At 47.4% G+C, this 18,727-nt stretch overlaps 1 protein-coding gene across 2 annotated transcripts; it reads left to right on the top strand.

The window, feature by feature from the left end:
* The first annotated feature begins 1,964 nt into the window (after window positions 1-1,964).
* Window positions 1,965-18,648, top strand: LOC118936873. Of its 2 annotated transcripts, XM_036934395.1 has the most exons (8): window positions 1,965-2,224; window positions 2,729-2,950; window positions 8,149-8,397; window positions 10,454-10,567; window positions 13,972-14,166; window positions 17,173-17,208; window positions 17,430-17,468; window positions 18,466-18,648. In XM_036934395.1, the coding sequence occupies exons 1-8, from the start codon at window positions 2,137-2,139 to the stop codon at window positions 18,519-18,521; spliced, it is 999 nt and encodes a 332-aa protein (XP_036790290.1). In that variant the 5' UTR covers window positions 1,965-2,136; the 3' UTR covers window positions 18,522-18,648. The 2 variants fall into 2 exon arrangements, with proteins under 2 accessions (XP_036790290.1, XP_036790291.1); XM_036934396.1 differs by lacking the exon at window positions 17,430-17,468.
* Window positions 18,649-18,727: the final 79 nt, after the last annotated feature.

The raw sequence follows: 18,727 nt of genomic DNA, 5'->3' as shown, positions 1-18,727 counted from the left end.
TATTCAGCATTTCACTGTGAGGTCTACTACACCTGTTGTATTCAGCATTTCACTGTGAGGTCTACTACACCTGTTGTATTCAGCATTTCACTGTGAGGTCTACTAAACCTGTTGTATTCAGCATTTCACTGTGAGGTCCACTACACCTGTTGTATTCAGCATTTCACTGTGAGGTCTACTACACCTGTTGTATTCAGCATTTCACTGTGAGGTCTACTACACCTGTTGTATTCAGCATTTCACTGTGAGGTCTATCTACACCTGTTGTATTCAGCATTTCACTGTGAGGTCTACTACACCTGTTGTATTCAGCATTTCACTGTAAGGTCTACTACACCTGTTGTATTCAGCATTTCACTGTGAGGTCTACTACACCTGTTGTATTCAGCATTTCACTGTGAGGTCTACTACACCTGTTGTATTCAGTATTTCACTGTTAGGTCTACTACACCTGTTGTATTCAGCATTTCACTGTGAGGTCTACTACACCTGTTGTATTCAGTATTTCACTGTTAGGTCTACTACACCTGTTGTATTCAGCATTTCACTGTGAGGTCTACTACACCTGTTGTATTCAGCATTTCACTGTCAGGTCTACTACACCTGTTGTATTCAGCATTTCACTGTAAGGTCTACTACACCTGTTGTATTCAGCATTTCACTGTGAGGTCTACTACACCTGTTGTATTCAGCATTTCACTGTGAGGTCTACTACACCTGTTGTAGTCAGCATTTCACTGTGAGGTCTACTACACCTGTTGTATTCAGCATTTCACTGTAAGGTCTACTACACCTGTTGTATTCAGCATTTCACTGTAAGGTCTACTACACCTGTTGTATTCAGCATTTCACTGTCAGGTCTACTACACCTGTTGTATTCAGCATTTCACTGTAAGGTCTACTACACCTGTTGTATTCAGCATTTCACTGTAAGGTCTACTACACCTGTTGTATTCAGCATTTCACTGTAAGGTCTACTACACCTGTTGTATTCAGCATTTCACTGTAAGGTCTACTACACCTGTTGTATTCAGCATTTCACTGTAAGGTCTACTACACCTGTTGTATTCAGCATTTCACTGTCAGGTCTACTACACCTGTTGTATTCAGCATTTCACTGTCAGGTCTACTACACCTGTTGTATTCAGCATTTCACTGTCAGGTCTACTACACCTGTTGTATTCAGCATTTCACTGTGAGGTCTACTACACCTGTTGTATTCAGCATTTCACTGTGAGGTCTACTACACCTGTTGTATTCAGCATTTCACTGTAAGGTCTACTACACCTGTTGTATTCAGCATTTCACTGTGAGGTCTACTACACCTGTTGTATTCAGCATTTCACTGTAAGGTCTAGTACACCTGTTGTATTCAGCATTTCACTGTCAGGTCTACTACACCTGTTGTATTCAGCATTTCACTGTGAGGTCTACTACACCTGTTGTATTCAGCATTTCACTGTGAGGTCTACTACACCTGTTGTATTCAGCATTTCACTGTGAGCTCTACTACACCTGTTGTATTCGGGAACAAATACATTTTATTTGACATACACAGTTGTCAGAGCATTTGCAATTACTTAACCTAGTGTTCTAGAACACAAAACATTCTTACTAAACAAACCCCATTACCCAGAGTCCCTCAGGAGAGAAGCAATTCACAATAATCATCTTTCTCTCTTTCTATCTCCAACTCTCTGTCTTTCTCCCACTCTCTGTATCTCTGTCGCTCTTCTCTCTTTCCACTTCTCTCTCTCTCTAAGACAGTGTCAGGAAGTGACAGAGGAAGTGGAGTAGTGAGCCACAGTGTGTAACGTTCTCTGGTTTCTCTGTTCATAGACGAGGCGAGACAGAGAGAGGAGGGAGACAGACAGCGAGAGAGAGAGAGAGACAGACAGACAGACAGAGAGAGAGACAGACAAAGAGAAAGACAGCCAGAGAGACAGACAGACAGAGAGAGAGAGACAGACTGAGAGAGAGAGACAGACAGAGAGACAAAGAGAGAGACAAAGAGACAGAAAGACAGAGCGAGACAGACAGAGAGAGTATACTACTGAACTGTGTCTCGTCGAGGAACAGACAGAGAGAGAGACAGAATACTACACGTGTCTGTCTGACCGTGTGTCATGCGTTACCATGACTAGAGAAGCACTCATCAAACTCTTCATCCTCATCCTCCTCGCCTTCATCATCTGTCTCCCAGAGTTCTTCACTTCACACAGAGGTATTTATTTTCGTATTTATTATGGATCCCCATTAGCTGTTGCCAAAACAGCAGCTACTCTTCCTGGGGTTTATTATGGATCCCCATTAGCTGTTGCCAAAACAGCAGCTACTCTTCCTGGGGTTTATTATGGATCCCCATTAGCTGTTGCATAAAACAGCAGCTACTCTTCCTGGGGTCCAGCAAAAATAAGACAGTTTATACCATTTTAAAACATTACAATACATTCACAGATTTCACAATACACTGTGTGCCCTCAAAATAATCTGACAGATTAACAGACACACACGTTTGTGACAGAAAGTGTGTGTTTATGTGTGTGTGTGTGTGTGTGTGTGTGTGTGTGTGTGTGTGTGTGTGTGTGTGTGTGTGTGTGTGTGTGTGTGAGAAAGACGGGGTTGTGAAACATACACCCTTTATCGTAACCGAGAACACTGACACAGGAAATATGACACAAACAGATACATGAAACGTCACCTCTCTCTCTCTCTCTCTCTGCTGCAGCGAGGGTAAACTTCCACTGTGTGACCTTTGACCCCTGCGGGGACCAGGAAGTGCCAACGCAGTGCGACCCCGGGCTGACCCCTGCGGGACAGAACTCCAACCGGAGCGTCGAGGAGAAGCCCGTCTGTAACACCGGGAGGACGGGAGGTTCTGGAGTGAGCTGGTTGCTGTGTGACACGGAGACGGACCCGCCCGCTCTCCGTGGCAACGCCTCGCTGTCAGGTGGGCGGGGACTTCAGTTGGACGATCGACAGTTTAGACGGACCATTCGTTGATCGTACATCGATTGATTAACAGTTGATATTAAATAGTAGCTCTGTTTCCATCAAATTGGCAATATTTAAAGATCAGTATGAAGAGAAGAGGCATTTCCACCAAACGGGACATTTTGAGGATAAACAAAACTGAGTGATGATGTAGGACACGTAGAAACACATTTTTTTTTGGGGGGGGGGGGGGGGTTTCATGTACCGAATAACAATCTGAAAGGTCAATGTGTTTCCATCGCATTTTCAACAATAATGTTTGGTCACAACAAAAACTGCTGTGTTAAATAACCAAATGTGCTGTGGTCTTGACACCTGGTTAAAGATCCCACCGTGTCAAACAGTTAAAGATCCCACCGTGTCAAACAGTTAAAGACCCCACCGTGTCAAACAGTTAAAGATCCCACCGTGTCAAACAGTTAAAGATCCCACCGTGTCAAACAGTTAAAGATCCCACCGTGTCAAACAGTTAAAGACCCCACCGTGTCAAACAGTTAAAGATCCCACCATGTCAAACAGCCGACCAGTTAAAGATCCCACCGTGTCAAACAGCCGACCAGTTAAAGATCCCACCATGTCAAACAGTTAAAGACCCCACCGTGTCAAACAGTTAAAGACCCCACCGTGTCAAACAGTTAAAGACCCCACCGTGTCAAACAGTTAAAGATCCCCCCGTGTCAAACAGCCGACCAGTTAAAGATCCCACCGTGTCAAACAGTTAAAGACCCCACCGTGTCAAACAGTTAAAGATCCCACCGTGTCAAACAGTTAAAGACCCCACCGTGTCAAACAGCCGACCAGTTAAAGATCCCACCGTGTCAAACAGTTAAAGATCCCCCCGTGTCAAACAGCCGACCAGTTAAAGACCCCACCGTGTCAAACAGTTAAAGATCCCACCGTGTCAAACAGCCGACCAGTTAAAGACCCCACCGTGTCAAACAGCCGACCAGTTAAAGTCCCCACCGTGTCAAACAGCCGACCAGTTAAAGATCCCACCGTGTCAACCAGTTAAAGATCCCACCGTGTCAAACAGTTAAAGACCCCACCGTGTCAAACAGTTAAAGATCCCACCGTGTCAAACAGTTAAAGACCCCACCGTGTCAAACAGTTAAAGACCCCACTGTGTCAAACAGTTAAAGACCCCACCGTGTCAAACAGTTAAAGACCCCACCGTGTCAAACAGTTAAAGACCCCACCGTGTCAAACAGTTAAAGACCCCACCGTGTCAAACAGTTAAAGACCCCACCGTGTCAAACAGCCGACCAGTTAAAGACCCCACCGTGTCAAACAGCCGACCAGTTAAAGAACCCACCGTGTCAAACAGTTAAAGATCCCACCGTGTCAAACAGCCGACCAGTTAAAGATCCCATCGTGTCAAACAGTTAAAGATCCCACCGTGTCAAACAGCCGACCAGTTAAAGACCCCACCGTGTCAAACAGTTAAAGACCCCACCGTGTCAAACAGTTAAAGATCCCACCGTGTCAAACAGTTAAAGATCCCACCGTGTCAAACAGTTAAAGACCCCACCGTGTCAAACAGTTAAAGACCCCACCGTGTCAAACAGTTAAAGATCCCACCGTGTCAAACAGCCGACCAGTTAAAGATCCCACCGTGTCAACCAGTTAAAGATTCCACCGTGTCAACCAGTTAAAGATCCCACCGTGTCAAACAGTTAAAGATCCCACCGTGTCAAACAGCCGACCAGTTAAAGATCCCATCGTGTCAAACAGTTAAAGACCCCACCGTGTCAAACAGCCGACCAGTTAAAGACCCCACCGTGTCAAACAGTTAAAGATCCCACCGTGTCAAACAGTTAAAGATCCCACCGTGTCAAACAGCCGACCAGTTAAAGATCCCACCGTGTCAAACAGCCGACCAGTTAAAGATCCCACCGTGTCAAACAGTTAAAGACCCCACCGTGTCAAACAGTTAAAGACCCCACCGTGTCAAACAGCCGACCAGTTAAAGATCCCACCGTGTCAAACAGCCGACCAGTTAAAGACCCCACCGTGTCAAACAGTTAAAGACTCCACCGTGTCAAACAGTTAAAGATCCCACCGTGTCAAACAGTTAAAGACCCCACCGTGTCAAACAGCCGACCAGTTAAAGATCCCACCGTGTCAAACAGTTAAAGATCCCACCGTGTCAAACAGTTAAAGACCCCACCGTGTCAAACAGTTAAAGACCCCACCGTGTCAAACAGTTAAAGATCCCACCATGTCAAACAGTTAAAGATCCCCCCGTGTCAAACAGCCGACCAGTTAAAGATCCCACCGTGTCAAACAGTTAAAGATCCCACCGTGTCAAACAGTTAAAGACCCCACCGTGTCAAACAGTTAAAGACCCCACCGTGTCAAACAGTTAAAGATCCCACCATGTCAAACAGTTAAAGATCCCACCGTGTCAAACAGCCGACCAGTTAAAGATCCCACCGTGTCAAACAGTTAAAGATCCCCCCGTGTCAAACAGCCGACCAGTTAAAGACCCCACCGTGTCAAACAGCCGACCAGTTAAAGACCCCACCGTGTCAAACAGTTAAAGATCCCCCCGTGTCAAACAGCCGACCAGTTAAAGACCCCACCGTGTCAAACAGTTAAAGATCCCCCCGTGTCAAACAGCCGACCAGTTAAAGACCCCACCGTATCAAACAGTTCAAGATCCCACCGTGTCAAACAGTTAAAGACCCCACCGTGTCAAACAGTTAAAGACCCCACCGTGTCAAACAGCCGACCAGTTAATGACCCCACCGTGTCAAACAGTTAAAGATCCCCCCGTGTCAAACAGTCGACCAGTTAAAGACCCCACCGTGTCAAACAGTTAAAGATCCCACCGTGTCAAACAGTTAAAGACCCCACCGTGTCAAACAGTTAAAGACCCCACCGTGTCAAACAGCCGACCAGTTAAAGACCCCACCGTGTCAAACAGCCGACCAGTTAAAGACCCCACCGTGTCAAACAGTTAAAGACTCCACCGTGTCAAACAGTTAAAGATCCCACCGTGTCAAACAGTTAAAGACCCCACCGTGTCAAACAGCCGACCAGTTAAAGATCCCACCGTGTCAAACAGTTAAAGATCCCACCGTGTCAAACAGTTAAAGACCCCACCGTGTCAAACAGTTAAAGACCCCACCGTGTCAAACAGTTAAAGATCCCACCATGTCAAACAGTTAAAGATCCCCCCGTGTCAAACAGCCGACCAGTTAAAGATCCCACCGTGTCAAACAGTTAAAGATCCCCCCGTGTCAAACAGCCGACCAGTTAAAGACCCCACCGTGTCAAACAGCCGACCAGTTAAAGACCCCACCGTGTCAAACAGTTAAAGATCCCACCGTGTCAAACAGTTAAAGACCCCACCGTGTCAAACAGTTAAAGACCCCACCGTGTCAAACAGCCGACCAGTTAAAGACCCCACCGTGTCAAACAGTTAAAGATCCCACCGTGTCAAACAGTTAAAGATCCCCCCGTGTCAAACAGTCGACCAGTTATAGATCCCACCGTGTCAAACAGTTAAAGATCCCACCGTGTCAAACAGTTAAAGATCCCCCCGTGTCAAACAGTCGACCAGTTATAGATCCCACCGTGTCAAACAGTTAAAGACCCCACCGTGTCAAACAGTTAAAGACCCCACCGTGTCAAACAGTTAAAGACCCCACCGTGTCAAACAGTTAAAGATCCCACCGTGTCAAACAGTTAAAGACCCCACCGTGTCAAACAGTTAAAGACCCCACCGTGTCAAACAGTTAAAGACCCCACCGTGTCAAACAGTTAAAGATCCCACCGTGTCAAACAGTTAAAGACCCCACCGTGTCAAACAGTTAAAGACCCCACCGTGTCAAACAGTTAAAGATCCCACCGTGTCAAACAGTTAAAGACCCCACCGTGTCAAACAGTTAAAGATCCCACCGTGTCAAACAGTTAAAGACCCCACCGTGTCAAACAGTTAAAGACCCCACCGTGTCAAACAGTTAAAGACCCCACCGTGTCAAACAGTTAAAGACCCCACCGTGTCAAACAGTTAAAGATCCCACCGTGTCAAACAGTTAAAGACCCCACCGTGTCAAACAGTTAAAGACCCCACCGTGTCAAACAGTTAAAGATCCCACCGTGTCAAACAGTTAAAGACCCCACCGTGTCAAACAGTTAAAGATCCCCCCGTGTCAAACAGCCGACCAGTTAAAGATCCCACCGTGTCAAACAGTTAAAGACCCCACCGTGTCAAACAGTTAAAGACCCCACCGTGTCAAACAGCCGACCAGTTAAAGACCCCACCATGTCAAACAGTTAAAGATCCCACCGTGTCAAACAGTTAAAGATCCCACCGTGTCAAACAGTTAAAGATCCCACCGTGTCAAACAGTTAAAGACCCCACCGTGTCAAACAGTTAAAGATCCCACCGTGTCAAACAGCCGACCAGTTAAAGACCCCACCGTGTCAAACAGTTAAAGATCCCACTTCCTGTTTCCATCACATCTGTCGTGGTTATGACATTACTTCATAAAAACTGTGAATGGAAACGTTTTTATTGACTGAAAACGTTGGATTTTACTCTTCACCTTTCCTTTCCCCCTCCTCTCCTCCCCCTCTCTTCTTCTCCTCTATTTTCCCCTCTCATCTCCTGGCTCCTTGGCCCCCCTCCTCTTCTCGCCTCCCCTCTTCCTCCTCTTCTCTCTTCTCTCCTTGCCTCCCCTCCTCCTCATTTCCTCCTCTTCTCTTCTTGCCTCCCCTCCTCCTCTCTCCTCTTCTCTTTCTTGCCTCCCCTCTTCCTCCTCTTCTCTCTTCTCTCCTTGCCTCCCCTCCTCCTCATTTCCTCCTCTTCTCTTCTTGCCTCCCCTCCTCCTCTCTCCTCTTCTCTTTCTTGCCTCCCCTCTTCCTCCTCTTCTCTCTTCTCTCCTTGCCTCCCCTCCTCCTCATTTCCTCCTCTTCTCTTCTTGCCTCCCCTCCTCCTCTCTCCTCTTCTCTTTCTTGCCTCCCCTCTTCCTCCTCTTCTCTCTTCTCTCCTTGCCTCCCCTCCTCCTCATTTCCTCCTCTTCTCTTCTTGCCTCCCCTCCTCCTCTCTCCTCTTCTCTTTCTTGCCTCCCCTCTTCCTCCTCTTCTCTCCTCTCTCCTTGCCTTCCCTCCTCCTCCTTTCACCTCTCCTCCCCTCCATCTCTCCAGGAAGGAGGGTGTCGCTATCAGTGTTGTCTGAAGGAGGGAACGCGACTTTGTACGGCTTCCTGACAGAGGAGAAGAAAGAGGAGAAGAAAGAGGGGGAGGAAGAAGGACAAGGATTCATCTACTGCTGTTTTCGAACCCCGCCTCTTTCCATACCAACCAATCACAGCCAGTGTCTCCTTCATCTCCACACCCAAGGAACCAATGAGACAGCTGTAAAGTCTGACCTGCCCTGGACACGGCCACCTAGAAGTGAGTAGAGTTTGATCCCATGTGGCTCAGTTGGTAGGTGGAGCATAATGATACACAGAAGAAAGTTATTTTGTTTCTGGCCATTTTGAGCCTGTCATCGAACCCACAAAATGCTGATGCTCCAGATACTCAACTAGTCTAAAGAAGGCCAGTTTTATTGCTTCTTTAAATCAAAACATTAGTTTTCAGCTGTGCTAACATAATTGCAAAAGGGTTTTCTAATGATCAATTAGCCTTTTAAAATTATAAACTTGGATTAGCTAACACAACGTGCCATTGGAACACAGGAGTGATGGTTGCTGATAATGGGCCTCTGGACGCCTATGTAGATATTCCATAAAAAATCAGCCGTTTACAGCTACAATAGTCATTTACAACATTAACAATGTCTACACTGTATTTCTGATCAATTTGATGTTATTTTAATGGACAAAAAAGGTTATATTTACAATGGTGTGTGTTCTTCACTGGTTGCCCTTTTCTCGTGGCAACAGGTCACACATCTTGCTGCTGTGATGTCACACTGTGGAATTTCCCCCAGTAGATATGGGAGTTTATTAAAATTGGATTTGTTTTTTCGAATTCTTTGTGGGTCTGTGTAATCTGAGGGAAATATGTGTCTCTAATATGGTCATACATTGGGCAGGAGGTTAGGAAGTGCAGCTCAGTTTCCACCTCATTTTGTGGACAGTGTTGCACATAGCCTGTCTTCTCTTGAGAGCCATGTCTGCCTACGGCGGCCTTTCTCAATAGCAAGGCTATGCTCACTGAGTCTGTACATAGTCAAAGCTTTCCTTAAGTTTGGGTCAGTCACAGTGGTCAGATATTCTGCCACTGTGTCCTCTCTGTTTAGGGTCAGTCACAGTGGTCAGGTATTCTGCCACTGTGTCCTCTCTGTTTAGGGTCAGTCAGAGTGGTCAGGTATTCTGCCACTGTGTCCTCTCTGTTTAGGGTCAGTCACAGTGGTCAGGTATTCTGCCACTGTGTCCTCTCTGTTTAGGGTCAGTCACAGTGGTCAGGTATTCTGCCACTGTGTCCTCTCTGTTTAGGGTCAGTCACAGTGGTCAGGTATTCTGCCACTGTGTCCTCTCTGTTTAGGGTCAGTCACAGTGGTCAGGTATTCTGCCACTGTGTACTCTCTGTTTAGGGTCAGTCACAGTGGTCAGGTATTCTGCCACTGTGTCCTCTCTGTTTAGGGTCAGTCACAGTGGTCAGGTATTCTGCCACTGTGTCCTCTCTGTTTAGGGTCAGTTACAGTGGTCAGGTATTCTGCCACTGTGTTCTCTCTGTTTAGGGTCAGTCACAGTGGTCAGGTATTCTGCCACTGTGTCCTCTCTGTTTAGGGTCAGTTACAGTGGTCAGGTATTCTGCCACTGTGTCCTCTCTGTTTAGGGTCAGTCACAGTGGTCAGGTATTCTGCCACTGTGTCCTCTCTGTTTAGGGTCAGTTACAGTGGTCAGGTATTCTGCCACTGTGTCCTCTCTGTTTAGGGTCAGTCACAGTGGTCAGGTATTCTGCCACTGTGTCCTCTCTGTTTAGGGTCAGTCACAGTGGTCAGGTATTCTGCCACTGTGTCCTCTCTGTTTAGGGTCAGTCACAGTGGTCAGGTATTCTGCCACTGTGTCCTCTCTGTTTAGGGTCAGTCACAGTGGTCAGGTATTCTGCCACTGTGTACTCTCTGTTTAGGGGCAGGTATTCTGCCACTGTGTTCTCTCTGTTTAGGGCCAAATAACATTCTAGTTTGCTCTGTTTTTTTGTTAATTCTTTCCAATATAACCCTAACCCTCTCTCTGTCTCTGTCTCTCTCCTACCCCTCCTCCCCCCCTCTCTCTCTCCTCCCCCTCTCTCTGTCTCTCTCTCTCTGTCTGTCTCTCTCTCTCTGTCTGTCTCTCTCTCTCTCTCTCTCTCTTCCCCCTCTCTCTCTCTTCCCCCTCTCTCTTTCTTCTTCCCCCTCTCTCTCTCTCTCTCCCCCCCTCCTCCCCTCTCCATCTCCCCCCCTCCTCCCCTCTCCCCCCTCCCTCCCTCCCCCCCCCCTCCCTCTCCCCGCTCTCTCTAGGTGAGTGGTTGTGTGTCTTCAGGGTGGCGTGGTTGGTCCTGGTGGTTGTGGTCATGTTGACCGTCCTCACCACGGTCCTGGGTCTGATCTACTGGAGGACTCGCTGCTGTCGAAGTGAGTCACACACACACACACACAGTCTCGTATAACTAACCTTGTGGGGACACACACACACACACACACCGTCTCGTATAACTAACCTTGTGGGGACACACAGACACACACACACACACACACACACACACACACACACACACACACACACACACACACAGTCTCGTATAACTAACCTTGTGGGGACACACAGACACACACACACACACAGTCTCGTATAACTAACCTTGTGGGGACACACAGACACACACACACAGTCTCGTATAACTAACCTTGTGGGGACACACAGACACAGACACACACACACACACACACACACACAGTCTCGTATAACTAACCTTGTGGGGACACACAGACACACACACACACACACACACAGTCTCGTATAACTAACCTTGTGGGGACACACAGACATACACACAGTCTTGTTTAACTAACCTTGTGGGGACACACAGACACACACACACAGTCTTGTATAACTAACCTTGTGGGGACACACAGACATACACACACAGTCTTGTTTAACTAACCTTGTGGGGACACACAGACACACACACACAGTCTTGTATAACTAACCTTGTGGGGGGACACACACACAGTCTTGTATAACTAACCTTGTGGGGACACACTTACCCTAAACACACAGTCTTGTTTAACTAACCTTGTGGGGACACACTTACCCTAAACACACAGTCTTGTATAACTAACCTTGTGGGGACACACTTACACTAAACACACAGTCTTGTATAACTAACCTTGTGGGGACACACTTACCCTAAACACACAGTCTTGTATAACTAACCTTGTGGGGACACACTTACCCTAAACACACAGTCTTGTATAACTAACCTTGTGGGGACACACTTACCCTAAACACACAGTCTTGTATAACTAACCTTGTGGGGACACACTTACCCTAAACACACAGTCTTGTTTAACTAACCTTGTGGGGACACACTTACCCTAAACACACAGTCTTGTATAACTAACCTTGTGGGGACACACTTACCCTAAACACACAGTCTTGTATAACTAACCTTGTGGGGACACACTTACCCTAAACACACAGTCTTGTATAACTAACCTTGTGGGGACACACTTACCCTAAACACACAGTCTTGTATAACTAACCTTGTGGGGACACACTTACCCTAAACACACAGTCTTGTATGACTAACCTTGTGGGGACACACTTACCCTAAACACACAGTCTTGTATAACTAACCTTGTGGGGACACACTTACCCTAAACACACAGTCTTGTATAACTAACCTTGTGGGGACACACTTACCCTAAACACACAGTCTTGTTTAACTAACCTTGTGGGGACACACTTACCCTAAACACACAGTCTTGTATAACTAACCTTGTGGGGACACACTTACCCTAAACACACAGTCTTGTTTAACTAACCTTGTGGGGACACACTTACCCTAAACACACAGTCTTGTATAACTAACCTTGTGGGGACACACTTACCCTAAACACACAGTCTTGTATAACTAACCTTGTGGGGACACACTTACCCTAAACACACAGTCTTGTATAACTAACCTTGTGGGGACACACAGACACACATCTTAAACAAATTAAAAAGTCTTTATGTACATGGGTTGAAATTAAATTATTTCCCTCTCCCTCTTCTCCTTTCTCCCCTCTCCCTCTCCTACCCCTCCCTCTTCTCCTTTCTCCCCTCTCTCTCTCCTACCCCTCCCTCTTCTCCTTTCTCCCCCTTCTCTGCCTTCCCCTTCCTCTCTGCTAACCCTCCCTCTTCTCCTTTCTCCCCCTTTCTCTCTCCTACCCCTCCCTCTTCTCCTTTCTCCCCTCTCTCTCTCCTACCCCTCCCTCTTCTCCTTTCTCCCCTCTCTCTCTCCTACCCCTCCCTCTTCTCCTTTCTCCCCCTTTCTCTCTCCTACCCCTCCCTCTTCTCCTTTCTCCCCTCTCTCTCCTACCCCTCCCTCTTCTCCTTTCTCCCCTCTCTCTCTCCTACCCCTCCCTCTTCTCCTTTCTCCCCTCTCTCTCTCCTACCCCTCCCTCTTCTCCTTTCTCCCCCTCTCTCTCTCCTACCCCTCCCTCTTCTCCTTTCTCCCCTCTCTCTCTCCTACCCCTCCCTCTTCTCCTTTCTCCCCTCTCTCTCTCCTACCCCTCCCTCTTCTCCTTTCTCCCCTCTCTCTCTCCTACCCCTCCCTCTTCTCCTTTCTCCCCTCTCTCTCTCCTACCCCTCCCTCTTCTCCTTTCTCCCCTTTCTCTCTCCTACCCCTCCCTCTTCTCCTTTCTCCCCTTTCTCTCTCCTATCCCTCCCTCTTCTCCTTTCTCCCCTCTCTCTCTCCTACCCCTCCCTCTTCTCCTTTCTCCCCTTTCTCTCTCCTACCCCTCCCTCTTCTCCTTTCTCCCCTTTCTCTCTCCTACCCCTCCCTCTTCTCCTTTCTCCCCTCTCTCTCTCCTACCCCTCCCTCTTCTCCTTTCTCCCCTTTCTCTCTCCTACCCCTCCCTCTTCTCCTTTCTCCCCTCTCTCTCTCCTACCCCTCCCTCTTCTCCTTTCTCCCCTTTCTCTCTCCTACCCCTCCCTCTTCTCCTTTCTCCCCTTGCTCTCTCCTACCCCTCCCTCTTCTCCTTTCTCCCCTCTCTCTCTCCTACCCCTCCCTCTTCTCCTTTCTCCCCTCTCTCTCTCCTACCCCTCCCTCTTCTCCTTTCTCCCCTCTCTCTCCTACCCCTCCCTCTTCTCCTTTCTCCCCTCTCTCTCCTACCCCTCCCTCTTCTCCTTTCTCCCCCTTTCTCTCTCCTACCCCTCCCTCTTCTCCTTTCTCCCCCTTCTCTACCTTCCCCTTCCTCTCTGCTACCCCTCCCTCTTCTCCTTTCTCCCCCTTTCTCTCTCCTACCCCTCCCTCTTCTCCTTTCTCCCCCTTCTCTGCCTTCCCCTTCCTCTCTGCTACCCCTCCCTCTTCTCCTTTCTCCCCCTTTCTCTCTCCTACCCCTCCCTCTTCTCCTTTCTCCCCCTCTCCCTCTCCTACCCCTCCCTCTTCTCCTTTCTCCCCCTCTCCCTCTCCTACCCCTCCCTCTCCTCCTTTCTCCCCTCCTTCTCTGCCTTTCCCTTCTCCCTCTCCTACCCCCCCTCTCCTCCTTTCCCCCCCTTCTCTGCCTTCCCCTCTCCCTCTCCTACCCCTCCCACTCCTCCTTTCTCCCCCCATTTTCTGCCTTCCCCTCTCCCTCTCCTACCCCTCCCTCTTCTCCTTTCCCCCCCCTTCTCTGCCTTCCCCTCTCCCTCTCTCCCTCTTCTCCTTTCTCCCCCCCTTCTCTGCCTTTCCCTTCTCCCTCTCCTACCCCCCCTCTCCTCCTTTCCCCCTTCTCTGCCTTCCCCTCTCCTTCTCCTACCCCCCCCTCTCCTCCTTTCTCCCCCCTCCCAGAGGAGCCCAGAGTGTATCCAGCCAGTGTGTTCCGGACCAGAGGATTCAACACGGACCTCCCTGATGTCTCTGTTTCACTACATCACTCCTCAGGTACCTCTCTCTCCCCCATCCCAGAGGAGCCCAGTAGGTTCCAGACCAGAGGATTCAACACGGACCTCCCTGATGTCTCTGTTTCACTACATCACTCCTCAGGTACCTCTCTCTCTCTATCCCCGCTCTCCCTGTCCCTCTCTCTCCCCTTCTCTCCCTATCCCTCTCTCTCTCTCCCTATCCCTCTCTCTCCCCCTCTCCCTATCACTCTCTCTCTCTCCCTATCTCTCTCTCTCCCTATCCCTCTCTCTCTCTCCCTATCCCTCTCTCTCCCCCTCTCCCTATCACTCTCTCTCTCTCCCTATCTCTCTCTCTCCCTATCCCTCTCTCTCTATCTCTCTCTCTCCCCCTCTCTCCCTATCTCTCTCTCTCCAACAGCAGAAAACAACAGAATAGCCTGCATCCCAAATGGCATCCTACCCTATGGTCACTGCACTATATAGGGAATAGAGCCCTATGGTCACTGCACTATATAGGGAATAGAGCCCTATGGTCACTGCACTATATAGGGAATAGAGCCCTATGGTCACTGCACTATATAGGGAATAGAGCCCTATGGTCACTGCACTATATAGGGAATAGAGCCCTATGGTCACTGCACTATATAGGGAATAGAGCCCTATGGCCACTGCACTATATAGGGAATAGAGCCCTATGGTCACTGCACTATATAGGGAATAGAGCCCTATGGTCACTGCACTATATAGGGAATAGAGCCCTATGGTCACTGCACTATATAGGGAATAGAGCCCTATGGTCACTGCACTATATAGGGAATAGAGCCCTATGGTCACTGCACTATATAGGGAATAGAGCCCTATGGTCACTGCACTATATAGGGAATAGAGCCCTATGGTCACTGCACTATATAGGGAATAGAGCCCTATGGTCACTGCACTATATAGGGAATAGAGCCCTATGGTCACTGCACTATATAGGGAATAGAGCCCTATGGTCACTGCACTATATAGGGAATAGAGCCCTATGGTCACTGCACTATATAGGGAATAGAGCCCTATGGTCACTGCACTATATAGGGAATAGAGCCCTATGGTCACTGCACTATATAGGGAATAGAGCCCTATGGTCACTGCACTATAAAGGGAATAGAGCCCTATGGTCACTGCACTATATAGGGAATAGAGCCCTATGGTCACTGCACTATATAGGGAATAGAGCCCTATGGCCACTGCACTATATAGGGAATAGAGCCCTATGGTCACTGCACTATATAGGGAATAGAGCCCTATGGTCACTGCACTATATAGGGAATAGAGCCCTATGGTCACTGCACTATATAGGGAATAGAGCCCTATGGTCACTGCACTATATAGGGAATAGAGCCCTATGGTCACTGCACTATATAGGGAATAGAGCCCTATGGTCACTGCACTATATAGGGAATAGAGCCCTATGGTCACTGCACTATATAGGGAATAGAGCCCTATGGCCACTGCACTATATAGGGAATAGAGCCCTATGGTCACTGCACTATATAGGGAACAGAGCCCTATGGTCACTATATAGGGAACAGAGCCCTATGGTCACTGCACTATATAGGGAATAGAGCCCTATGGTCACTGAACTATATAGGGAATAGAGCCCTATGGTCACTGCACTATATAGGGAATAGAGCCCTATGGTCACTGCACTATATAGGGAATAGAGCCCTATGGTCACTGCACTATATAGGGAATAGAGCCCTATGGTCACTGCACTATATAGGGAATAGAGCCCTATGGTCACTGCACTATATAGGGAATAGAGCCCTATGGTCACTGCACTATATAGGGAATAGAGCCCTATGGTCACTGCACTATATAGGGAATAGAGCCCTATGGTCACTGCACTATATAGGGAATAGAGCCCTATGGTCACTGCACTATATAGGGAATAGAGCCCTATGGTCACTGCACTATATAGGGAATAGAGCCCTATGGTCACTGCACTATATAGGGAATAGAGCCCTATGGTCACTGCACTATATAGGGAATAGAGCCCTATGGTCACTGCACTATATAGGGAATAGAGCCCTATGGTCACTGCACTATATAGGGAATAGAGCCCTATGGTCACTGCACTATATAGGGAATAGAGCCCTATGGTCACTGCACTATATAGGGAATAGAGCCCTATGGTCACTGCACTATATAGGGAATAGAGCCCTATGGTCACTGCACTATATAGGGAATAGAGCCCTATGGTCACTGCACTATATAGGGAATAGAGCCCTATGGTCACTGCACTATATAGGGACTAGTGGGGCTAGAGACAGGCACTACACTTCTCCGTTCAGTAGTGGGGCTAGAGACAGGCACTACACTTCTCCGTTCAGTAGTGGGGCTAGAGACAGGCACTACAGTTGTCTGTTCAGTAGTGGGGCTAGAGACAGGCACTACACTTCTCCGTTCAGTAGTGGGGCTAGAGACAGGCACTACACTTGTCTGTTCAGTAGTGGGGCTAGAGACAGGCACTACACTTCTCCGTTCAGTAGTGGGGCTAGAGACAGGCACTACACTTGTCTGTTCAGTAGTGGGGCTAGAGACAGGCACTACACTTCTCCGTTCAGTAGTGGGGCTAGAGACAGGCACTACACTTGTCTGTTCAGTAGTGGGGCTAGAGACAGGCACTACACTTCTCCGTTCAGTAGTGGGGCTAGAGACAGGCACTACACTTGTCTGTTCAGTAGTGGGGCTAGAGACAGGCACTACACTTCTCCGTTCAGTAGCTGGGATAGAGACAGGCACTACACTTCTCCGTTCAGTAGTGGGGCTAGAGACAGGCACTACACTTGTCTGTTCAGTAGCGAGTCTAGAGACAGGCACTACACTTCTCCGTTCAGTAGTGGGGCTAGAGACAGGCACTACACTTGTCTGTTCAGTAGCGAGTCTAGAGACAGGCACGACACTTCTCCGTTCAGTAGGAGAAGTGTGAAACGTACATGTAGCATGTAGATATACATTTCACAAGAATGACACATTTAACTTATCCCAGTGTTCAGTAATTGTTAGCTTGGTGAACTATATTTTCAGAGTAGCTTCCTCAACTGTGTGTGTGTGTGTGCGTGTGTGTGCGTTGTAGTAGTAATGTTGTGTTTTCAATGAACAGGCCTGTTGTCACCTATTCATGAAGAGAAGACTGCAGGTAAGGAACACACACACACACACACACACACACACACACACACACACACACACACACACACACACACACACAGGAACACACAGGAACACACACACAGGAACACACACACACACACACACAGGAACACACACACACACACACACACAGGAACACACACACACACACAGGAACACACACACAGGAACACACACACTGACCTTGCTACGTGTGTGTGTTCTCAGAAGACGAGCCTCGTCAGGGTTACTACGGTAATGACACAGGTGAGAGTTCTAAAGACAATGTTCATTAATTAATACCTGTAATAATATATATATATTAACACCTATAATAATATATAAATACCTATAATATATATATAAATACCTATAATGATATATATATATAAATACCTATAATATATATATAAATACCTATAATATATATATATTAATACCTATAATATATATATAAATACCTTTAATAATATATATAAATACCTATAATAATATATATATTAATACCTGTAATATATATATTAATACCTATAATATATATATAAATACCTACAATATATATATTAATACCTATAATATATATATTAATACCTATAATATATATATAAATACCTACAATATATATATTAATACCTATAATATATATATAAATACCTTTAATAATATATATTAATACCTATAATAATATATATATTAATACCAACTAACATCTCTCTCTCTCTCTCTGTCTCTCTTTCTTTCTTTCTCTGTGTCTCTCTCTCTGTGTCTCTGTCTCTCTCTGTGTCTCTGTCTCTCTCTGTGTCTCTCTGTGTCTCTCTGTGTCTCTGTCTCTCTCTGTGTCTCTGTCTCTCTCTGTGTCTCTGTCTCTCTCTGTGTCTCTGTCTCTCTCTGTGTCTCTGTCTCTCTCTGTGTCTCTGTCTCTCTCTGTGTCTCTGTCTCTCTGTGTCTCTGTCTCTCTGTGTCTCTCTGTGTCTCTGTCTCTCTCTGTCTCTTTGTCTCTCCCTCTCTCTCTCACTCTGTGTCTCTCTCTCTCTGTCTCTCTTTCTTTCTTTCTCTGTGTCTCTCTCTCTGTGTCTCTGTCTCTCTCTGTGTCTCTGTCTCTCTCTGTGTCTCTGTCTCTCTCTGTGTCTCTGTCTCTCTCTGTGTCTCTGTCTCTCTGTGTCTCTGTCTCTCTGTGTCTCTCTGTGTCTCTGTCTCTCTCTGTCTCTTTGTCTCTCCCTCTCTCTCTCACTCTGTGTCTCTCTCTCTCTGTCTCTCCCTCCAGCGCTCCACCACCGTGGCCACCCTCTCCACTCATCCCTTTCTCCCGAAGAGCTCTAGATGAACAGAGCAGAAGACAGGAACACCAAGACATTACTTCCTTTTAACATCTTGACAGTTTTTTTTTTTTAACAAATGAATGGTGTCCCTGAATGCGGTCCCTGAATGCTGTCTTGATGGGGGGGGTGGGGGGGGGGGTTATTGCCCTCCTGGGTCCTGGAGATCCTCAAAAGACCCCCGAAGGACATTTCTCCCCCCCTCACGAG

This window comes from Oncorhynchus mykiss, chromosome 10 (genome assembly GCF_013265735.2).
Source record: "Oncorhynchus mykiss isolate Arlee chromosome 10, USDA_OmykA_1.1, whole genome shotgun sequence".
NCBI lineage: Eukaryota > Metazoa > Chordata > Actinopteri > Salmoniformes > Salmonidae > Oncorhynchus > Oncorhynchus mykiss.
The sequence above is the reverse complement of the archived record's forward strand: the minus strand, read 5'-3'. Positions and strand labels throughout refer to the sequence as shown.